Raw genomic sequence first — 24,976 nt, 5'->3', positions numbered from 1 at the left:
ATCATCAAGCAAAACAAAATAGAAACTATCTGAAGTGCTCAAAAATACTTTTGGAAATTGCTTTTGCTGCTTTTGTCCTCAGAGCTACACATATTTATTCCAGCTACTTTTTTTTAGCTGATAAAAACGTCTGTCTGCTTAAAATCTTAAGACCTGATACTGCAAACGCCCCTGGCCAATGAAAGTCTAAACTCCACTTTACCTAACTTAAAAATATCTCAACAATATAGGATGTCTATCCATGTTGGACAATGGCCTGAAGTACAGCTTAACCTCAGAAGAATTGACAGTGACTGATGTGCTGCTGGTCATTCAGACGCTCTGAGATTGGCATCTCTAAAGGCTTTAGGAGCAGAGGATGAAGACGGAGGTCAGACTAAACAAAGACCAGTCCACCCTGGACGCTTTGGGGAGTACAAAGGGCAAACCTGCTCTTCTCAGTCCACTTTGAATGCAGACCAGGGCTCATAGCAGGCAGCAGGTAAACTACTTAAGGAGTTCAAATGATACGCTAACATGTGTAAACAGTATCATATATTCTTTAGGCAATTATGTCACTTCAAAGATTTACTTATCTGTTAGATCACTTCTCATTTGAAAGAAGGTCATCAGCAATTTGGGATTAAAATAAACAAAAAACAAACAAACAACAAAACGCAGGGAAAAACACTGAATTTGATATTTCACCCCAAAAGATCAGAGCGCGAGATGATTCGCTCTCCGTTTCTGACTGCCTGACTGACACTTTTATACCCGCTTCTTGGAAAACAGACATTACATAATTCATCCAGACGAACGGCAGGTCATTAAGGGATCCTGAGAAGACTCATTTATGTTTTGAATGATTTACTGCCGACGCAATTTGCTGATTAATTTGCCAACTTAAAAGTTGGACCATTGGTCGGACAAGCAAGCAAGGTGGAAATTCACTGATTAACTGACTTGTCAAGTAAAACAAACAAATGATTTAAAGAAGAAAATAACTATTCGTTTCTAGAAGTTTCATTTCTGGACTTTCATACAACACAATGGCATAAAAATGACAAGCCCAATTCACTTTTACTGTCATTTGAAGTTTACTTGTATTTGACAAGAGTTTTTGCATGAAGGTGCGAACTTGGCAGGAATACTGCAACATTTTTTTAAAAATAAATTTACAGTAGTGGCAATCTGTGGACCCAGGGCCTAGCTTGCACAAATATCTGGTTTAAATCTTCTTGTTCCGTGTGCCAGGAGTTGTGCAAGAATGCAGACTTCTATGCAAGAAAGATAAAAAAACAACTAAATTGTAAGAAAATAGCAGTTTTCTTCAGGATTGTGTTTCAGTAAATCAAATCCATATTGTGCTTACCTGCATGCATCCAGAGTTTGCTCAGAGCTAAAACAGAGACTGGATGCAGAGCAGAAAGTTCCTGGTATGAACAATCGTGTCCCTTGCCAGCAGATTCCAGATATATTTCAATGCAGATATCCATGCATTTGAAAAAGAGTTTGCATAAGACTCAGAGTCTTGCATGAGAGCTTGTAGAACCAACTTTAGCAGCAGCAACTTGAAGAAACAGTTTTCTGTGTTTCTGTGTGACTTTGTTAGTTCTTTACACCAATGTGGACAAATTCAGGACAGTTTTTCTTTACAACATCAATTCAGTTCCCTGAGGTTTGCAGACATTCATTTATGCACTGCTCGAGTTCCTGCCATTCCACTTAAACTTAGTTGGACTTTGACTGGGCTGTTGCAGAACCTGGATCCTTTTATTTTTGAACCAATCAGTTCTAGATTTGCTGCTGTGTTTGGGATCATTGTCCTGATGCATGGCCCGGTTTGGACCTGGCTTTAGCCTCATATTTGATGTTATGACTCAATGACTGCACGGTGTCCAGGTTCTGTGGCTGCAAACAAGCCAAATCCTCACAGGTCCACCACCGTGCTGACAGTTGCTTTGAGACGCTGCCGTGTTTGGTTTTCTCAAACGAGGCATTGAAACGTCTCCACTTTGGTGTCATTTCTCCAAAGGACATTGTTCCAAAACCTCTGTCGCTTGTTCAGATGCTGCTTTGCAAACCTAAGCTGTGCCATCTTCTCTTTATTTAAAAAAAGAGAAGAGGCTTTTCTCCCTTCCAAACAAGCCATTCTTGATCCGTCTGAAGCCTGCAGAGTCTCAGATGAATCTGCTGGGACGATTGTGGCTGTTAAACCTGTCACAACCTAGCTCATAGGCTGCAATAAAACTGAGGGGCACTACATGAGGTACTAATCATTTATTCTACAGGACATAATTAAAGAGAACGTGTTTGTCAGCGAGTTACTCATGCAAAGTGTTGATGGACATGTGGCAGTGCGTGGAAAGTAAAACTTCAGGAAGCTGTTATCAGAAGCAGGACACTGAGCAACGTGAGGTCAGCTGCAGAAAGGAGGCACCTTTGTGACTGAGCTCACTGGACCCAGGTGTAGCTCACGCTACAGTTACTCCTCCAATCAGCTCCTGCAGAACAAAACACAGAAAGTGCAGCACAAGAACCAAAACAGAGACACCTAGTGTGTAGGAGACGCCATAACCCACACCTGAATGTTCCAGACCAGCACACAGCCAAAACACAGCTTTTATAGATGTGGTTTACAGTCTCCATTATCAGTTCACAAATTAGCAGCACCTGGCAGCTACTCACCTTCTTAATCCCTGTGGAAGAAGTAAAATTGTACTTTGTTTTTCACAAGACTTCATAGAGTGCTGTGAAAACTCTTTATCACATGTCTGTGTGTTCTGGAAAATAATGCTGCAGCATGAAGTGAAACAAAGCCGGTCACTTCACCTCGCTCTTTTTAACTCCAATCAGCAAAACTCGGGTTTAAATCTAAGTTTTCCTAGAGATTCAACAATTGTTGAAAGACTGTGTAACATTACTTTAACCTTGGGTCAGTGGAAACTCTTATGCAAAAGGGCACTTCTGCATACGAGTCCAGCATAAGAGGGAGAATCTGAGAGCCGGAAAAGTAACACCATCTAAAAATGTTCTCCAGTGTCGAGCATTTTCCTCACAATATTTGCACAGTTCAGCACGACAGTAACCGTGCACACCGCACATCTTTATTTTAACTGCGAGCGCCGCTAACAGTTTGGTGCTGCAGAGCTCAAACAAACGACAACACGTGGAGTCATCCCCACCTAAGAACCCTGGCACCAGACTCATCCAGACAAGGCTGCATGTCGAGCTCTGTGAGAATCAGTCTGCAGCTTGAATTCCTTCCAGTGTTTGTGAGACGGCTTAATAACTGTAGAATTAAACTAATTACAAACACAAAGTTAACGGCGGCAGAACAAATACGTGCCAAGCTCGGGAAACCCTGAGAGTCTGGACCTCTGCCTATCTCCGGATTCCAAAAACACGCTAACAAAATAACCGGATTAAATTGAGGTAGATTGAATAATTTATGTACACAAGCCTCATTTTGTTAACTCTGTTTTGTTTGTGGATGGAGAAGGTTACGGTACATTGCAGAGCCAACATGAAATCTTGTTTTGTTTTTTGTTTTTTAAACTGACATGAATACCAAACTCGAGTGTGCAGTTGATTAAGATGCATTTTTCCAGGAAAAGGAGAAAGAAGCAGGATTTCTGTAACCATGGCTGCAGCCGTTAAACACTTTCGAACCATCTCTGTATGTGTGGATTCAAGGGCAGAGTCATAATGAGCAGTGGCATTAACGATACTGCAAGATGTGCTCCCGCCACGGCCTGCATTACTGCAGTTAACTGGGTTTGTAATGGGGTAGTTTTTCAGGCACGTGTCTGCAAAGAGCAGGCTTCAATCATATCTAAGTGCATTACTGGAAAGCAGGGAGGGGATGTGCAGTCGCAATAGCTCATATATATAAGAGATCAGGTCAGGAAAGGTGGAAGGAATTGTAGTCTCATTTTCATGCATTCCAACAGATTTTTCAAAACAAATCTGAAAACCAGCTAAATCTTTTGCCGTTCCTTCTTGGCTTTGTGCATAAAACACGGTTATTTACACACAGAGACAGATTAAAAGGGGGGTTTCAACAACACCCTTGCAGCAGCACATGAATTATATCTATTACCAGCGACTTGATAGCGTGGAGTGAACAACAGCGGAATGATAATAACAGTAATACTGTCGCAGCCATTGTGCGACTCCCACTGAGTTTGTAAAACAGGACCGTACGAGGGTGACTGGCCTTTGATTTTGGAAATGAGTAAATCAGTCTGCAGGCTACAACGAGCCATCTCATTTGAGGCATTTGTGTATTTTGGATTTATTGGTCCCAGAATGCACCCCCTGCCCCCAAATCTATCTCTGACTAACGCAGCATTTTCTTTACTAGAAAATACGCTGTCGAGAAGTTTATAGAGGAGCACTTAAGTTCACAGACGGGTTTACTGCTGGCTCCGTGCGCTTGGTGTGAAATAACAAACATTTCTCTTAAACCCGTTTCACTGCTCAAAGGAAAGTGAGGGCTTAGTGAAACCCAAATAGCAATGGAGACAGAAAGATTCATATCATCGGGCTTCTTCTTTGGTGTCTGTACGTACCGAAGCGCGGTGCCATTCTTGGTTAATTTGACAATTACGGCGTAAAATGCAGCAGAAAAAAAAAACAAACCCCACAGTCAAAGACTGAAGTGACACCTGAGGCTGAAAGAGCGATTTAAAGAAAGGTTACGATGGATGACGACCAACTAAAAAGCTGTTTGCAGTTTTCCTGCCTCGGTATTTGTAATCATCGAAATCTCTGATTACGAGCTAACATTTCATGCCAAGTCATGGACAAAGTCACACTCGTGTCCCTCTGGAAGGTGTACAATATTTAGTTATTATAGTTATTACAGACAATTGAATTTCTTATTGTGATTTATTAGTTAATTTCCTTTAAATTGCCCATTTCCAGGCATCTGAATAACTTTCCAAATTTTCAAAACAGTTCAAATGATTCTAATGTGATTGCTGATGGCCATTTCCTCAGACGCGAACAAAAGAGCTGAGCCCATCGGTGCTTTCCAGGCGGGATTGAAAAAGAAAACAAAAGCAGAGCCAGAAAAGTTGCTTTTGTGTGCTGGAAACCTGTGAGAGGCTGCACGAGCTGCTCCAAGTCAACTGACTGACTGGGCCATGTATGACAGTATCTTTCTAATATTCACAACTCTGGAGAAAAAGCCTCCAATACTGTGAATACTGACTAACCCCTAACCTCTAAATATTTTATTGAAAGCGATAAAAACTCATCTTGAAAGCCAAAAATACACAAAACGAATGTACCGTATTTTCCGCACTATAAGGCGCAATTAAATCCTTTAATTTTCTCAAAACTCGTCACTGCGCCTTATGTATGAATTCTGGTTGTGCTTACTGACCTCGAATCGATTTTGTGTGTCGATTTTATATATGCGTCTTATAATCCGGTGCGCTTTATGGTCCGAAAAATACAGTAGAGTAAACTTGCAAGCCCTGTGACGGAGCGTGAATGACCTTTCTTGGTGGGAGATGAGAAACATGTAGTATGCATGTTTTGTTTTTTTTAAATAGAAACTGAGAAAGCGAGCAAACATTAAAATACGTGCATAACAATAACATATTGTATCAGCTATTATATCAGCCAAATTAACTAGAATCATATGAAATTATTTAAAATGACGTAATGATCTTTATTAAAGTACATCTAGGGTTCAAACCTGTCACAGCTACTACTTTTTCCACAGGCCTGAACCAAATTAAAGCTTTCATAAACCGATCAGAAGACAAACTGTACATGTAAACCATCCCATCCTGACTCTTCTGAGCTGAACTGCTCCTCTGTGGAAACTTTGTCTTTAATATAAATGCTTAAGGAATTAAGAGCAACGCGATAGCAGCGACTACTGGGCTGGACAGACAAAAGTCAGGTCTGATCCAGGACATATTCTTCCTTTTTGCTCCTGTCACACATGCACGTACTGAATCACGTCCCGTGTAAACACTTGAGCTAAAATCCTCAATCAGGATGATAAAATGTGTGCGCGTAACCGCAGCCACCGTGTTACTGCAGGTCTCCCATTTCTCTGTCGTTTCTGGAGTGGTATTAGTAAGATTTAGTGTAAACCAAATAATCACTGAAGGTGATGCACTATTCCAAGAAAAGCACTTAGATGGTACCAACAGAAATTATCCCATTTATCATTCTGCAGTAAAAGTGTCTCTGCGTTACATGCATTTTTAACCAACACCCTCATTTTCTGGATGCTTTACATCTTCTGCCATTTAAATAACACGCTTAGCATATCGGCGCGTACACAGTTTGGGGTAATGACATAATTTCAGGCGTACGTTTCTGCAAGAATGAGAACGATAAGTCTGTCTGCAGGTCAGGGAGAAGTGGTGTTAAGACACATTTAAGCTCTCTTCTGAGGAGGAAGCGGTGCATGACGCACTATCGCAAAACAGAATAGTCCTCTGATGAAGAGTGGAAAACTGACACAGCTGAGAGAAAACAGATTCTTCCTCGCAGTATCCAGAAAGAAACGCTTCGCCTACTTCATGTTCAGCCGTTCTTGCTGCTTTGTTTCAAGCTGCTTGGCTGACTGCAGGTCTGGCCTGCTGATTGCAGTGATAGACATGAAGGAATCTGGTGTTGGCTGCCAGAAACCACAGAAGAAAAAGGAGAGCACCTCCGTCTACCGTTGGTCTGTGCTGTAAGGAGAGGTAAACACTGGTAGTCTCTCCTTAGTACGCATGGCTTGTGTTGGCTGAGAGACCAGCTGCAGCTCTGAGGAGGTGCCAGTCTGTGGTCTGCTGAGCAGAAGACAATTATTTTTAATGAATACGCACAAAAAAATGCAGTGCGGCCATTAATGTTAAGCAATCAAATCCATACTGGTACAGACAAGTCTCTCAAATTTAGAAATGCATGCACTCCGAGTGTACAGTAAATTTGAATTGGGGGGGTCTGAACCGCAGGGTGTATCTCCCCGTCACTCAAACGCAAACAGTGACTGCTGCTCGGCCTCTTTCGTGACAACAAACAGACTTTTATCAAGAAGCACATGACGTGCAGGTAAACTAAATAGTTAGCACTTGTTACCGACATTTTTAAAAACCATTATTTAACCAGGAAATTAAACTCTCGCGAGATTGTCCTGGCTCATACGCAGCATTAACATGGGCGACGATGGCAGGAGCTCCCAGAGGAAACCCACACAAGGGCAAACAGAAGCAGCCAGCTCCACACAGAAAGGCCCTGACACCGCCTAAAACCAGCACAGTTTTACCCCACCGCTCCATTTTTGTGCATCTCAATTTTCTTTTAAACAACATTTCAAGAGTGAAAAATCACAAATCCGGAGCTACACTCAAACCTCTGCATTCCTGTTGGATTTTAAGCCCAACAGGTCCAACGTATTCATTACTGGCAAATTAAAATCATCACCCTCATCCGGCTGTCTGATAGCACAAGCAGGAAAAAATGACAACAATGCAAATGCAGAAGGGCTTAAAACTGCAGTTCCTCTAACGGCCACTAGAAGCCACAGAAGAGTCGATCCCCATAGACTCCATGTTAACCTTTAAAGCAGAGATAGACATGATCACAGAAAATATCCACAGTCCAGATATACAATCAAACACCCCTAATTTTGTATATTTGTCCATAAAAATTGAGTTTTTACCCACAGTAAGATAAACATTATTAAGGCCGTGGCTGCAGACTTGAGTATTAGCTGTCTGCTAGCCACCCATCTCCGCTAACTGGCCTCAGTGAGTTAGACCAGTGGTCTCAAACCTTTTTTGCGCCACAGACCGGTTTATGTCTGGATATTTTCACGGACCGGCCTTTAAGGTGTCGTGGATAAATACAACTAAATAAAATGAGTACCGGTACCAAAAAAAGATTTATTCATAACACACAGGAAAAGACTCAGGGTAACAGAGTTAATGCTAAAAAAAAAAAATAACGATAAAAACCCTGAAAACCATCAATTTCACACCCGAGCCTCAACTCTCGCGGCCCGGTACGGTCCGTGGCCCAGGGGTTGGGGACCGCCAAGTTAGACCATTATACCACCATCTATAACAGCGTCTCTGTGATGCACCTACACAGCCCGTGTATTCCTCAATAGGCTTGGTAACAGTAGCAGCAATGTTACCTACCACGCACTCTGACCTCTCGCTCAAATGTGGATACAAAAACCGTAAAAAAAACAGAAAATAAGATTCCAACAGATTCTAAAGGCTCAGAGGCTTCAACTGGGATTCAAAAACCAGTGTGTCATGGTGTCACGACCACCTTTCATATACAGTTTGTGATTAAAACAATGAAAGCCTCAGAATAAACCCAAACCCCCTCAAACACACGACAGAATGAGGTCAAAGAAAGAAAACATTTGTTTTGTAGTTTGTAGTAATGACCCAGAAACTATATGCAGATGAGGACAAACTGTAAACATGTTACATTATATTCATAGCGTACAAATACCCGAGACTTGTATCCAAATGGCCGAAGCTTCGCTGCAGGCATGCGGCTGTTATCTGGTGCTTTTAAAGAGTTAAAATTGTTGAGGCAAATATCAAATCTTTGGGAAAACAAGCTAAGCTTAAAGTGCTTCAATCAACCAAAATTAATTGAAATGTTTCACGAGTGTAAACAGCTGGGTATCGCTACAGTAATGCAGCTCTTTGCTCATTTACTCCGTGACCTTCAAGTGGTTTTCCTAAACGCACACATAGATCATGTCTAAATTACACCCCCTCAGGACAACTCCGTCTTTTATAGCAACGCAGTCATCTGAATATGCACTTAAGCTCAGGACAGTTTGATGAATTATCATTCGCTGAGGTAGAATTACCTCGAAATGCTCAGGGTTTGATTTACTCAACTGAAAAAGTGGCAGGAGAAATACAGCTGTGCTAAAATTACAAATATCCACTGCAGTGGAGCTGTTATGCAAGTTGCGTGGCCTCGGGCACAATGTACGACAAGAGAACCTTATCAACCGATACCCGTCCGAGGTTTTCCTTCTTGTAAAAGCAGCCATTCATTACAGCATGTATCTACACCGTCTCTACAGTTTGTTACTTTTTCTTTGCTTTAGAGGCAGAAATGGGAGACAGGTTTAAATACCTGTAACAATGCAGAACCGGTCTTCAATAAAACCACAAGAACTACGCAGATTTATATTCTCCACGTCTATACAAACACATACCTCCCCAGTATAAGGCCATGTTTGAACGTTTTAATCCCAGTACACCAACATTCTACAGCAAACGGGTTAAACTCGGGTTTAGTAAACCTCTTGTAATCCCCGTCCTTATAGGGATTACTTTTGTCTACAAGGAACGGTCGTGAATTTTAGAATTTTCAAAGATTCATAGAGTTGCTTTTTTTGCCTTTTCAAGCTCAAGTGTATGTAATGCACTCCGACCACCAAAAAGTGGCAGCATGACCTCAACTGTCATTAAAAACCAGAGATAGAAGAACACATGACTCACTACCTTCAGCCAGAATGTAAATGTTGGTACTTTGAGATGTTGCACTACAAAATAGTCAAACTGCACTAGAGCCATCAACAAACAAACAGCTGTCAAACAGGTTTTTGCTTCTAATGGCGTTCCCCGCCTTCTAATAAACTACACCGACTAAGCAAAAGACGCTTACTTGCTTCCTTCTGCCAAGTAAGATAGTTGGAAAACATAGAAATAAAGGAAATAAGGCTTATGAACTCTGAATAACCAGATCACGATGGATGAGGACATGAAACAAACATCTGAAAAATCTTCTTCGTCTTGCGGCCTTCTGAATCTGCTCTCTGTGATTCTTCGCTTGCTTATTGCTACGTGTTCACGTTTACTTAACGAAAGACAAAAATTCTTTCACAAAAAAGCGATACATGCATACCAGACATTACCAGCCTAAAAACAGGACGTTTTGGGAAATTTAGACACTGAAACTGGTGTAAATGTGCTCAAGCTGTGGTTTCATGAATCTGCACGCATAATAGAGCAGAAAGCCTTCAACACAAATATAGTTGATCTGCACAGGAGAGCATAGAAAAAGAAAAGAAACAACAGCAAAAGCATCAAGGTATCCCTTGGGTAATATCTCTAATAGTAAGCTATTAAAAATCACTAAGAAAAAAAAAAACACATTGAAAAACAGGCTTCCAAGCGCAGCCATTATTTTGTTACCTCTGGCAGACAGCGAGGCACCTGGGAAATCTGAGCCGACGTTAACGGGCTGCAGCAGTCCAGCAGAAAAACTATATCACTTTCTTAAGCTAATTAGCCCTGAATATTACGAATCAAAAGAGCCTCACTCTGAAACACAATGGCCAGCCAAGAAATATATTTGTCTTCCATTTGTGAGAGACTGGCAGTGGAAAGACTCCAGGACCGAATATTATTCAACCAAGACATTCCAGGGGATAAAATGTTGCATTAAGCGTCTGATTTTTGTCACTGCTCCACCATTTTCCCCAAACGAACGGACGAAGAGATGAAACTGGATCTCACCGTCAACGTGAAAAACTGAAAGGAAGGTCAACGTTCGCCCCGATGATGCTGCTCTGACAGACCTTAGACTGACGGACGCGACAGAATGTACTTCGGAGGCGCTTTAAAGTTACAGTTATGCAACGATAAACTTGTATTAGCTGCATCAGAGATAAACATTTTGGATTTGACAAACCTGAGCAATTAAATTTTCTGTGTTTCGCCGTTTAGACATTTTCTGAGTGCCAGTTGTGTGGTAGTCATCATCGTGTCATAAAACAGGACTTTATTCTTTTTTTTTTTTTTTTAAAGATTGTTTCTAACTGAAGTTACTTGGAAATTTAAACATTTTGAAATGTTTCATTATTTCTATTCCAATATTTAAAAGACAGCATTTACCTGTAATAGTAGCTAGTGTATTTAACCTGAATCTCACCAGTTAACAGCATGAACATCTACCTTACATTATATATTAGTAGTTATATGTATACTGGAAAGCCCCCAAAACTAGTAGGAAAAAATGACAGGCTGGTATTTGCATCTGTGATTCTTGGGCGTAAAACACTGCATTCATTTTGCTAACATTCCCAGATATTCCAGGTAACTCGTGCACAATGAAGCCTGGGTAGTACCTTCAGTTTGCTCCTATGCCTGATAAAAACCAGGAATAACAGCTTGAATCAGGCCGCAGAGGCATACTTCAGTCAGTGTGTACATTTCACCAGCAGATGGAGGAAAAACATCACAGATGGCACAGACCTGCACACAGTGACCATTTGATGCAAATCTACTCAGTACTGATAAAAACAAGCAGTTCTCTAAGTGCCAAACCTAAAACCACAATATTCAGTTTTAGTATGCAACGCATACATTTATCAAAATGAACAAATCATTTAAAAACGTGTATGAAACAAACCTGAAATAGACCTTCCTGCACTATACGTGTAGCGACTTCCACAGTCGCTAGAGGCCGGGGATGGAGCCTGCCTATTTGCCTGACGCGCTGTCAACTTTACGCAATAATGCGAGAGGTGGAATTGTTTGCTTGTTTATTAAAGTGCTTTGAGAGTTTACAGAGGTCAACAAAAACTACGGCTACCCCTCCTCTGTCAAAATCAAAACCAGTGACAACGCCCTCTTAATGTCACCGCTAGCACCCACGTGACTCCCGTTACACATCACCATAGCAACCAAACAAATGAAAACCCAGTGATCATCAAAATTCAATACATTTAGTTATGGCTCCTGCAATATGGAACAATTTCCAAAGAAGCTACTTTGATGTAAAAACTATATAAAGACTACTTAGTTTTGGTGATGTGTGGATTTCTCGATCTCCTTAATGTTTCCAGTTTCAAACGTCTATTGTCAGGTGACATCTTGACAACTTTTAAACTTTCACGTCACATCAAACGAGATCAGAGCTAGGGGTAACATCACTTTACTGTAACGCCTCTACCTCTGGTAGTAATGTGGAACTGGACTCACCTCTTGTTGCTTTTGATTTGTGTGAAACCACCAGGCAGAGCAGAGAGTGACTCTTGACAGAGACGAGGAAGACGGCAGTTCTTCTCAGCATTTTTCTATTTTCAGAACTTGTAAATCTACACTTCAATAAATCCATCACAAGGATCGTCATCAATCCAGCAACCAGCCTCAATCAGATTTGCTCATCTAACACGAAGGAAAAAGCAATAAGCGCAGAAAATGCACGACATTTATTTTGAAGAAATGCTTCATCAATGTGCTACAAAGTACAACTGCAGGCTATACAAGGCAAAAAAATAAAAATCCAGGAGACCTTCGTAATATAAGATTCCATATTTCAAACTGAGTCAACTAAACAAGGCAGTTTTGTTGTGCACCTGAGACATTTCTAGTGTAAAGTGTTGATTCTTGGCGGAGTCTCTGTTATTTTGATCTTTAATCTTTACTTTGCAACAACTTTTTAAGATTTTGACATTTTTTAAAGAATCAGCTGATCACCTTCATCGACTCACAGTAGCTTTCAGAATTTAATTTAGGCTCTTCAAACCTTTGAGGATCTTCACATAGCACAGTTTTGGTTATCCTGTCGATACAGTCGGCCCTTTAAAAATAAATTCCTGGTGGTGTTTGACATTCCCAAGGCTGCCCTTTGTCTCCAGTTATGTTCATCATTTTTAATGGAGAGAATTTCTACTTATAAACCAGCGGCCTTGCCTCTGCTTTTTGTAAATGATTTAGTCCTTTTGGCTTAATCAGGTGGTAACCTCCAGCTCGCACTGGGCCAGTTTGCAGTCAGGTGTGAAGGAGTGGGAATGAGAAGTCCACGTTTCTTAAATGGAACTGCCCCAAGTGGAGGAGCTTAAGTAACTCAGGGTTTTGCTCAGGAGTGAGCGGAGAATGAAGTGGGAGGTTGGTGTCATGTCTACAGTAATGTGGACACTGTGTCAGTCTATTGTGGAGAAGAAAGCTGAGCTCAAGCTGGCGATCTACCAGGCGATCTAGATTCCTACCCTCACCCTATGGCAACGAGCTCAGAATAGGGACTGAAAGAATGAGATCACAGGTAGAAGAACTGGCAAGGAGCTTCCTTCGAGAGCTGGGTGGGCCCTTCCTTAGCGATAGGATGAGGAGTTTGATCAATCGGGAGTGACTCAGTAGAGCTGATACTCCTTAGAGAGAAAGAAAAGCTTTCAGAGATATCTGTCAGCTGGCTTGGGCCTTGTGTCTCCCTAGATGAGCTGGAGGAGGTGGCCAGGGACAAGGTGGCCAGGGACAAGGTGGCCAGGGACAAGGTGTGTCTTATTGCTCTGCTCTGTCTGGTGTTGCACTATTTGTTTGTGTTTTTTTTGCCATTTTTGCACACTTGCACTTTATGTAGTCCTGTGGTGATTGTCTGTTATATGTCATATGTAGCACCGTGGTCTTAGAGGAACATTGTCTCGTTCCACTGTGTACTGCACCACTGCAGTGGCCAATCAAGCCACTTGACCTGACTAGCATAGAAAGCCGACTGTTAGAGTTCATGTTTTTTTTTCTTTTAAACAAATCTGATTGGAGCATCTATCAAAACAAGATCCCAGAAACAGAGTAAAAGAAAACGGGAGACTACAACAGAAAAGTCCATTAAAGCCGTCACTGCACCACCAGCAGCACTGTGACCTCATAGGAAACTACAACCATCTTCTTCCATCAGGAAACATCTGGGCAAACACTTCAGTTTCACGCCACATCAGCAGAGAAATTAAAAAAAAAGAAAGAAAACAGGACAGGGGTGGGAGGGATACAAAGGTCCCTGGTCTGCTTTCACTTTTAACTCTGTGGTGGAGGGCCAATCAGGTGGATTATAGGGGCAACGAGGAAATGACCTTGTAATACATCGTTTCCACTGAGCAGTCCTCTGAGGCAGCTCAAAGAGGGTTTGCAGTGTATACGGCGGCATACGTCAATGACTGATGCTGGAGATGGAAATAAATTCTGTATTGTTATTTGTCCATGGTGACTGTGAATCTTAGATCTGGAACTGGAGATGTCTCATAAAGTCAACACTAGATTCTTATCAGTTTTAGTGCATCATGAAGCAAAAAACACGGAATAATAACTGCTCATATTTGCTGCGTTGTCCATTTGCCATCACTGTTTTGAGCTTTTGGACATGTGTTTAATGCCTAAACCGACCACAGTGTTACATCATTGTCAGATTAAGCACGAATTATAAACTACAATTCAATGTAAGAGATTACTGGGGAGATTATTGGGAAACAAGAGTTAGATAATTCAGTTATAAAAATAACTCTTGTTAACTCTTAATAAGCCTGTTTGTGGAGAATGCAGACCAAACCGCATCACAGTGCTTTGAGAAATATGGGAGAAAATTGTTCCTGCTAATGATAGAAACAAGCCTGTTTCACCACTTTACGCAAAAAACGCATCGTCAAGTACGACCAGGCTGAGAAGACATATTAGTAGATGCTACCAGCTGGTGACGTGCACTCTGGAAATGAACAAATGACTACACCGAGGGTCGAAGCACTCACTGGATCAGGGGTGGGCAACTCCAGGCCTCGAGGGCCGATGTCCTGCAGGTTTTAGATGTATCCTTGATCCAACGCAGCTCATTTAAATGGCTAAATGGCCTCCTCAGCATGTCTTGAAGTTCTCCAGAGGCCTGCTAATGAACTCATCATTTCATTCAGGTGTGTTGACCCAGCGTGAGATCTAAAACCTGTAGGACACCGGCCCTCGAGGCCTGGAGTTGCTCACCCCTGGATTAGATGCACGCCATGTGGATGGAAGTGACGGATGAGGTTCCGTGGTGGAAAAAGAGGAATTTAAGCAGCTGGTTAAAAATAACCTCAACCCGAAATTTACAATATTTTGTGCAGTTCCTGAAAAGTTCCAAGGTTAAGCTACTTTAGCAATAGTTATAATTATTAATTAATTTAAAAATAATTAATTAATTAAAGTTAAAATTAAAGTTAATTAGTTATTTTACACTTAAAACTTCCAGGGAAAACATGACCTAGGTTATGTCTGTGTCACTACTGTTGCACTCCAAAGTGCTGCTGCTTGAAACCTCCAACTACAGATAACATTTTCCTATATCGACATAAATCCCTGAATCCATCCACTTTCTTTCACTTATCCGGAGCCAGGTTTATGATGCATCAGCCTAAGCAGAGAAGTGTAGACCTCCTTCTTCCCTACCACTTTCCTCAGCTTCTCCGGGGAACGCAGAGGCATTACCCAGACAGCTGAGAGACAATCTCTCCAGTGTGTCGCGAGTCTACCCCAGGGACTCCTCCCAGGAAGACATGCCTGAAACACCTCAACTAGGAGCCATCCTAGGTGTGTGTGTATTATAAATTTGCAAGTTTCCTTGAAATGGAGATTAATGCTACTCTTTCTAGTTAACAGAAGCCCTTCAAACCCTGCTCTGCACTTACTCGAGTGCCCAAAAAACACATCTAAGCAAGACTAAAGCAGATCAGATGAAGGTTTACGAGCCATGTGAAGCACCGACGGTCAAATGTGTAAAACAACGTCTGTAATTATTTGTTAGTCATAGCAACAACAACACAGCTAATAAGAGGAAGGGTTTGATAAATTGTTCTGATGCAGTTCAAACTCTGTCAGCACTTTTACTACGAGCCTGTTTTTCTGGTTTAGGCACCGTCCCAAAATCCTGCGCTACAGTAAGCCTCTTAAGAAGAGTGGGTGTTGTTACAGCAGCAGATTAATGCTCAGAGTTTTACGATGAGATGTTTAAACACGCACATATGGCTGCGACAGTAAAAACACTAACAGGTGACGTGAATATCATTATCATCCTGTTACAAGCAGTGTTGTGGGAAACTCCAGGTCTTATCCCCCACCTGCAGATAAGCACATTCCTAATGGCAGCAGTGACCCCTCACAGCCTCCTGTAGCAGGTGAGCACACTGACATTCCACAACAACTGCCCAGCATCAGCAGGTGGAGCACGTCAAAGAGCCCAAAAGGCTCTAATGGACTCGGATGTGGCCCAGTGCACAGCAGAGGGCAAGCCCACATTTTAAAGCACACGTCTACCCCCAAAAATGAGGCATCATGAAGTGTCAGCTTGCCTCCCCCGGCTTATCAGACACAATGTTGCCTTTGGTTATTCATTTAAAGCAGGCCAAGACTTTCTCAGAAGCGATGTTTGGATTCCAAGTGTCTCTTCAGCTTACTTGGCACCATGCTAGCAATAGCCAACTTAGGATGACAGATGACGCACTAGAGCTTAGAGCTGTTGACATCCCTGGCCCAACTGAAACCTTTCCAGTTCTGTTTGTTTTTTATTTCTCGTCTCAGTTGTCTTTCTCTAGTTGTTCAGCAGCACCGGTGCTGACTTCAGTTCATAGCTCGCAAATAATTGTTTTTGATACATTAAATTAAAATGTTGTTATGCAGATAAATAAATAACGAAGCAATAATGCATGGCTGTCATCAAATTAGCACACCTGGACACAGCACATCATTTGAAGTGTATCTGCCAGTTTCTCAGGATCGAGCGATATCGATTGAGGCCACACGTCAACAAAATTAAAATCCACACACTCCACTGCCACCACCAAAGGTCCCATGTAAATGACAGACAGCTGACATGTCTCCACAGGCACACATTTCGACTCCACCGCCTTATCACACACACCATCAGACAAACGCTTGCTTCCTCTGGTTTATTCATTTAAAGCAGGCCAAGACTGTCTCACAAAGCACGTTTGGCTTCCAAGGGTCTCTTCGGCTTGCTTGGCACCATGCTACTATTAATCATCTTCAGATGACAGATGACACACTGGAGCTTAGAGCTGCTGACATGCCTGTTCCAGCTCAAGACACGAGACAGATACCTTTGTTTGTTTGTTTTTCATTTCCTGTCACTCCTCACACCACTGTGCTATCTGTGCCAAGCAACATCTAGGGAGGCCCGACCCCAAGATTCACACAACTCCAAGCGTTCCTCAACTAGACAACGCTGGACACCTGCGAAGATCCCAATGGACAGCCTGACAGGTTCAGAGGCTTCTGTGCATGTTTGTAGGACAGTCAGACACAAACCTTCTAAGGACCTGCTGCCAGGATCCACTTGTTGTGGAGAAAACTCCGTCACAGGATGAGAAACGAGAAAAGCCATAGCTCTGCTCACATTTCCTATCACAGTACGGTTAGCATAATTCCCAGAACAGAAACAAAATGTTTTGTTAATTTGTTTTTATACGAGAAACATCTGGTTTAAACTTTAAGCACAATCACCAACCTGTTCAGCTCATATCTGCTGTATCTTTACATGCATGTGCATTAGTTTGTAGAAAGCAATAAAACATGTTGCTCTATTTAGATTCGATAGTTGTGTTCATGTAGTGTTGTTGTTATTTTCTTGATTCAAACCAGCGTTAAAGGCTAAATGTTTCCTTTAAACAACATTTGTTTTGTTGTTGTTAAACTTCTGTTTGACACCTACAGTCACATGGCGCTCACTTCAAGCTAAGGCTACATATACACTTTACATATGAAGTCGTACACCTGACATCTTAATTTAGGGACTAAAATCCAGCTGTTTTCAACAGCTTTCTGTTAGCTGTATTAGCCGCCCTATTAGGCTTTAACACACAGTGTAGTTTCCTGTTTAAGTTTTACTTCTGTAACTGTTGTTAAATATAGAAAAGGGGGTGAAAAAACTCACCAGGAGCTGCTGAGATGGCACAATCGGAGGCGTCGCAGTGAAGAGTCGGATCTGCTAACTGGACAATACACATATATATATATATATATTTTTTAAGGAACAGCTAGCACGCTTCCAAGACATAAAATAAATTCATATTCAATCCAGTTATGAGGCATTTAATTACTTTAATCATCAATTAATTGATGAAAGTGCCGCTGGTGAACCGGATATAGCCTACTTTTCCTTTTTTTTCATTCACAATCAGCAGCAGGGCCTCCATCTGGTCAGGAAACCTGTGCGCATGCGTATGATAATAACGGTCGCTGTTATTGTGAAGTTCATTTTTCGGGAAAAATGTATGTTGTTTGTTGATATTTTTAGTTTTAAGAACAACTTTGACCATCCTAATGCATTCAATCCCAACTGTTTATAACCACACGATTAAAATAAATAAAAAATAATTAATCTAGACGTGGATTAAAGCACACAGCCTTATTCTTAGTGAAATAAACAGAAAAACACCACTGCTGTGGTTTAGTCTGCAGACGGTAAACTGTTTTTAAATGCCTCAGGTAAATACTGTGGCACTGTTGATATGAATGATCCGTGAATGCGCCGCCTGTAAAATGTTTAAAGTATCAAGTGCGTCATTAGCTGTGGAGGGTTCTGCGTCCTCACATGTTCATGGAGGAACAGACTCTCGCTCTCTCCACGGGGAGGATCGCGGCAGATGACCGTCCTTCCTTTGGCCTCCTGTTTCTTCCTGTTAAAAGGGAGTTTTTCCTTTCCACTGTCTGAGCGCTTGTTCATAGGGAATCATCTGATTGTTGGGGTTTCTCGGTATTATTGTAGAGTTTTTATCTTACACAGTTAAATGAGCTGAGAGCCACTGCTAGCACTGTCATCTCATTGGAGGGCCGATTTAGTGTTCAAGTAGTCCAAAAAACTAAAAAAAGAAAACACCCACAAATATTTCTGCAAATGTTGGGTTTTGTTTGGTTTTTTAAATTTCAAATATTTTATAACAACACAAAACTGCAAACGTGAGGGCAATTTTTTTCCATTGAACTACCAAATAAATAGAATAGAATAGAATAGAATAGAATAGAATTCAACTTTATTGTCATTGCACATGCACAGGTACAGGGCAACGAAATGCAGTTTGCATCCATCCAGAAGTGCTTTAGTGATATAGATATATTACAATATATATTAGCAATAATATAGATATGTGAGTATATTACAGAAATGGGTCTATTATGGTATAATGTACACGGTATGAAGTATGTTGTGAATATTCTATAACTATAAGTATGTACAGGCTGTAGTGAGTACAAGCTATGTACAGGATATGAACAGGATATAAATATGAAAAACTATACAGAATATGAAATAACTTTACAGAATCTGAGATATACAGCTATACAGAAATGGGAACTGTGCAAGTTGTAAACTTATCGAATGTACAGAATGATTATTTACACAGAGCTATACAGTAGTGCAGTTAAGATAAGTGAGATATGTGGATAATTCTACAGAGGCTGTATAAAGTGCTGGTGGTTGTGAGTGGTGGTTCAGTCCATGTTATTATTGTGTGTTTGAGGGTACAGTTGTCCATTGTGGGTGTGTGTATGTTCAGTCCATGTGTTAACGTGGGTCAGATGTCAGGAGGCAGAGTTCAGGAGTCTGACAGCTGTGGGGAAGAAGCTGTTCCGGTACCTGGTGGTCTTAGTCCGGAGGCTCCTGTGGCGCCTCCCAGAGGGCAGGAGGGTGAAGAGTCCATGTGATGGGTGACTGGGGTCTTTGATGATTTTCCCAGCCCTTTTCAGACACCGCTTCCTGTAGATGTCTTTTATGGCAGGAAGTGGTGCTCCGGCGATACAAACACATTGGTCCTCTCTTTCTGGACAGACACGTGGCAGCACTGCTGCTATTATTTTGTTCATATTTAACAAAACAAAAATGCAGTGTACACAGTGTTCGACTCTCTCACTGAGCTAACACAGCCAGTCCCTCAGCACGACTGTACTCTCTGCTCATGTTGCCTTCATATTAAATCATTCTTAGAACTTAACACTGCACTCAACAACAAACAAATCCTCCCTAACAAAACAATAACTTCCAGGTCAAATTACATTATATAGTAACGGTCACGTGAGCCGCAAGTGGCCCCCAGGCCGCGAGTTTGAGACGCTGTAAAGGACCTTGAGGTGACTGTTATTGTGCTTTGACACAATATAAATAAAACTGAATTAAAATTATGGTACACTGAATTTTACCTTTTAAGAATTTTGAAACTACCCACCATTTTTAACAAAAGCACAGGATTTTTGTTCTCTTAACAAACACAAGTGTCAGTGTGTGTGGAAAAACTCAACAATTTCAGCTTTAGTTTAAAATAAAAGTTTAATTACATCAATAAAAGCAATATTACACAGTAATAGGCTTTTTATGACCAGATAAAACCACATTCACCTGTATCAACAGGAAATATAGCCTGAATTTACACAATATCTGAGATAATATTGCATCTTTGACTAAAACTCCCGAAACCTTTAGAAGGTACTCTCATTTTCACGTCATCGGAAACAGAAAGAGATTAAATAAACCACATGCAGTGGATTGAAAATGAACAGATTCCAGTGTTTTCAAACCTTCAGTAAATCTAAATACATAATCCATCTGTCACATTTACAGTAAATGACTTTATAGAAACAGACAAAGTCGGAGCATTTTATACAAGATTTCACTACACAGGCCCAAAAGGAATAACCTATAACTTCTGTATAAACATTTAATTTAAAAAATACCCCACGGCATCCCATTAATCCTGATTGGAATTTGCATAGATTGCACAAACAAAACAACACAGTATTAATCAATACAGCACAAAGGACTTGAATTGATTCCCTGCAGCTATTTAATCAGAGTGGCCGGCCATGCACGTCATGCCTGAGTCAACAGCATGCTAGAAAAAACAAGTAGCAGCCCACACAAAGCCACATTCATCCCGTAAACGCAATTTCAGTGTAATTATACAATTTTAAAAATGCTTTCCAGAACTAAAGAGACAGAAAGAAAAATCAACCAAAGCTCTTGACCAGAAGCCACTTTCCCGTCAGCTGCCCTCATTTCTTCTGGCAGTAGTTTTTGTAGTTACTGCAGGCCTTCTGCATGTCCGTTAAGAACCCTGGAACCCCTTTCTGTTTTGAAAAAACACACGCAAAGAGCATCTCTATCAGCGAGCGTCATTCACACATGTGCCAAGAAGACCCACCTAGGAGTGGCAAGCATTGACGTCAGCCTGCAACACATCTGCGAACCATAATGATGGGAAAGCATGAAGGCAGGCAGAGGGACGGAGCTCTCGCAGGCCCGCGAGTGAACTCTTTAACGCCCTCTTTAAAGCTCTCATCACAGATCAGTTTAAGCAGGTCAACTATGAACACGTGTGCATTTCAGGGGTTGTGAGGCGCTGGTGCAAACTGACGCCTTAAACACTGCAAGACTTTGAACGCCCCTTTAAACAAGAGCTAATAAATCAGAACGTGTTTCAAATGATGAAGAGTGATGCACAGATGTTTTGGTGTATGTTAACCACACAGAGCACAGAAGAGGAAGACGTATCTGTTGAGGATGTAGTCTTACATGCAGTTGTCTTTGCAGTTGACCCATCTGTTTAATGGGCAATCATCTGGTTTAGGGTTTTTCATGCAAAGTTCTAAATGTGTTTGTTTCCATGCACTGCAGTAAGCCGGCACAATAGACTCACCTTCGCTGCCCAGTTCACCAGCCAGGTGGGAATATTTCCGCCAGGATTGTCAAAGTAATTCATGAAAACTGAAACACAAGCAGGCGGTTCAATCTTTATACAGTTTCTGCAACCAAGCCTTCCATTCTGAAAAGTGAAGCTAATGCAGCACGTTTTCAAACCTGCATTCTTTCTAATGGCCAGCAGGGGGCGACTGTCCTTGTTCAAAAGAGGAATAATTACATAGAAGTCTATGAGAAAATGAGTCTACTTCTCACTTGATTTGCAACTTCAGTAGACACTTTTCAGAAGCGTTTATAAATTCAATCACTCATTTAAAGATTTATTTAATAACTTATTATGTTCATCTAGTAAATTATGGTCCCATTTACAGTAAAACAGATGATAAACCATGGCCACCGACGAATCTACGAGCATATATGTTATTCAGTTTCAGTGAACGGCTCAAATGATGGGCCATTTGTTTAATTTAAACTGCAAATGTATTCACATGAACCTGGAATCTTTCTGTTTAAAAAAAAACACATTTATTTACAGGAACATAATTATATAACTGCAATTGTTTAAAATGATCTTATTGTGTTACGTTTAGTTCCACCAGCTCCGTCACTCTCCAGGGAAACGCTCTGCTTGTAGTCTTTGACCCGAAGCACGCCGCTCTTTTCTGGACACGGTGTCTCCGGGGAGCTTTTGGCAAGGATCACCCAGATCTTCCTGCCGTCCATATCCAGGTCTTTCCGCTCCCTCACATAAACATACTTAGGTTTAAGCTGTTAGGGAACATGACACGCTGAGAAAAGCATTCAGAGCCTTTTCCAAATCTATGCGAACTGAACGTATTAGTGCAGATCAGAAGGATACGTCTCTGTTTGACAGCGGGAATGGGTATTTCACTTCCCAGTAGATGGCTGACTGTCCATCAAAGTCCTTCTCATATAGCTCTGAATAAGAAAAATGACACAATCATTCAATGAGCTACAGAAGCACATAAATATCAGCTGAAATACATGATATACTTGGAAAAGAGAAGAACAACCACCCCCAACTATACTAACCATTACATTTTAATATCTTATGAGGAAAAAATGGCCAAGGAAATTAATATTTTCAAGGAATATACTTGAAATACTGCAATAACCACTTCATCTTTACAGAAAACTACTCGCAACACTAGCAGGTTGTATTTGTACAAGTTGTGGTTTGCATACTGCACAAGACAGACTGCATGGAAGAGAAAGAGCGCTTTAGATTCAATGAAAGGATAATAAAGAAAATCTTTGGGTTTTATTCTCTCCTTCACTTTAATATTTTTCACTATACTAGAACAATTTGCATCTGTTTAAGACAATACAGCTAATACACTAGAGATTTACCTTTAAAGTTTTCCTGCTGATTGATCATTATCTTTAGTTTATTCTCCACTTCTTTTACTCTTATGTAATCTTGCTTTATATTAACACACCCAAAATCAGGAAACTAGTTGCCAGTCGGTTGTAAAGTGGCATTCATGGGTAATGTAGGCCCCTCTGATATCTGGATATGTTTAAGGAGAGACACTGAGAAGCTATCACCACAGAAAACACAGAAAATGCTACTGAAATGAGCAGCTTTCAGCTAAAAGACTACAGCTACACCATGTTACCTGCTGGGTACTGTAGATGTGCATGAAAACAGGGATGAAAGAAAAGTGAAACTGTTATTTTAAAGCATTAATGAAGACTAAAAGATCGGAGAAGACACAGAGATAAAAGAAAGACAGTAAATGTGGTGTGAACCCTGCCTTCCTGGGCTGTTTCTGTTTTTTTACCTTTCACATATCCATCCCAATCTTTTCGATACGTCAAGTCCATGTAGACATCTGCACACAGCTCTGGAGTGCAGGTGGTGAGCACACCATAGACTTTGTACTCATAAAGTCCAGTTTCCTGCAAACAGCACATGAAAGTTCTCTCTTCCAACTGCAGGCCATATGATGCCACACCCACACTATGCAACTAAGCCCTGACCACACCACTCTGATTAGTGCCAGTCTACATTTCTCACGCCCAGTGAGGAACTGTGTTGGCCTAGATTCAAATGTTTGGGTTTTTTTCCTTTTAACATTGATTTTTCAATGTTTTACGCAAGAAAACTAAAGCAATACTTAGAATGAGAAATATATTAGGTACATTTATGTCTTCTAAGAGTAAAAGTCATACCAAATTCCATTATCTATAACGTGTACAAATTGAAGTGATTTATTTTAGATTTAAGATAGTTTAAAAAACATAGTTTTTTTTCTCCAAAAGTTTGTTTTTAAAGAAAAATGTTCAAAGAATCATTTCACTTATATCACTCAGCATGTTTTGAAGTAAACAGAGGTGACAATTCACACATAACCTTGAAGAAACATTTTTCATAACTGAGATTTTAAACTTTCATTGTTATTTACATTAGGCTTCCACTGACAATCTTGTTTTAAATCAACCAAAAAGCCAACCTAGATGTGTCAGGGATGTGCCGAATTGAAGGGTGGATCATTGCAGATGCAAGAATGTCTTCAACGAGGTTAGTCAGGGTGTCTGTTTACGCCCCAAGGCAAGGCAACTATAAATCGACGTCTATCCGAATGGAGTTTGGTTGGACTGGTGCAGCAAGTTTCTGAGTGGAGAAAAAACATACTCCCGCTCAGCTTCCGGCTTCTTCCCCATGCTAGCCGCTGCTGTTTATCTTTGCTGCTAATAAATTAAACTAAACTTATACTCAGCTTGATAACAGCTCAACGTTTTGACAGAGAAAAGGTGGAAACATAAAACAGCGACAGTTCAGGCTCTGCAGCGCTCACCACATTCATTCAAACTGGCTCGCCGAGTCGCTTTTCCTGCAGCAGAAGCAGCAGTTTGACTGGAGATTTCCTACCTTGTCATAGAGCCGGTAGATTTTCACTCCCATCGTCTCCACGAACAGCTCCCATCCTCCCTCCAGCTGCGGCTCGTCCAGCTCCTTCCACGCATTCTGGAACTCCTCATCCGTAAACCGCAGCGACATGATGGACTCTCACTGTGACACACCGGCCAGCCCGCAGCCAAGCACCATACTTCCGCTCCGGGCCTTCAAAATAAAACACACAGTGCAAACAGGAGCATTTCTGAGATAGGACGTACAGGATGTTTGGACATCACGCTTCTGTACAGATTTGACCTCTCCACACAGAATGATTTTAGTAAAGCTGCAAAATGAACGTGAATGAGAGCAATAAAAAAAAAAATGCTGGTATTATTATGAATTTTCTAGTAATGTTAATAAAGTGCAATTATATAATAAAACTAGCTAATATAGATTTCATATGGATTTTATTTAACTTTTCAGTTTCAGTTTAACTCAAAAAAGTATAGCAACAGTCTCAAGGCGCTTTATGTTCATGCTAGAGACCCTACGATAATACAGAGAACATCTCAAGAATCAAACAATCCCCTATGAATAAGCACTTTGTGACAGTGGGAAGGGAAAACGCCCTTTTAACAGGAAGAAACCTCTGGCAGAACCAGGCTGCCATCTGGGATGGCCAGATTCAGA

General features: G+C 41.1%; 1 protein-coding gene and 1 long non-coding RNA gene across 2 annotated transcripts; both read right to left on the bottom strand.

Annotated features, from left to right (window-relative positions):
• Positions 1-690: 690 nt before the first annotated feature.
• On the bottom strand, positions 691-17,874 carry LOC102309501. The gene is made up of 4 exons (XR_315936.3): positions 17,668-17,874; positions 11,964-12,149; positions 1,352-2,483; positions 691-1,256 (listed from the first exon to the last, which is right to left on the bottom strand). It is a non-coding gene; the product is annotated as an uncharacterized LOC102309501 (long non-coding RNA).
• Positions 17,875-20,036: 2,162 nt separating this feature from the next.
• LOC102309818 (phosphatidylcholine transfer protein) lies at positions 20,037-24,506 on the bottom strand. The gene is made up of 6 exons (XM_005924166.3): positions 24,320-24,506; positions 23,229-23,346; positions 22,283-22,362; positions 22,008-22,179; positions 21,422-21,489; positions 20,037-20,852 (listed from the first exon to the last, which is right to left on the bottom strand). The coding sequence occupies exons 1-6, from the start codon at positions 24,446-24,448 to the stop codon at positions 20,778-20,780; spliced, it is 642 nt and encodes a 213-aa protein (XP_005924228.1). The 5' UTR covers positions 24,449-24,506; the 3' UTR covers positions 20,037-20,777.
• Between the last annotated feature and the right edge of the window lie 470 nt (positions 24,507-24,976).

This window comes from Haplochromis burtoni, unplaced genomic scaffold (genome assembly GCF_018398535.1).
Source record: "Haplochromis burtoni strain Fernald_Lab_line unplaced genomic scaffold, NCSU_Asbu1 Contig_68, whole genome shotgun sequence".
NCBI classification, from domain to species: Eukaryota; Metazoa; Chordata; class Actinopteri; order Cichliformes; family Cichlidae; genus Haplochromis; species Haplochromis burtoni.
This window is presented reverse-complemented; position numbering and strand designations above follow the sequence as displayed.

Bases quoted from the DNA above. Each gene is read 5' to 3' on its own strand.
- LOC102309818 (XM_005924166.3), bottom strand. From the start codon at position 24,448: ATGTCGCTGCGGTTTACGGATGAGGAGTTCCAGAATGCGTGGAAGGAG. The intron at 22,363-23,228 runs GTAAAAAAACAG...TTTCTTATTCAG, and splicing joins TTGGGATGGATATGTGAAAG to AGCTATATGAGAAGGACTTT. The intron at 21,490-22,007 runs GTAACACAATAA...CTTGTGTTTCAG, and splicing joins CGGAGCTGGTGGAACTAAAC to TTTTCATGAATTACTTTGAC.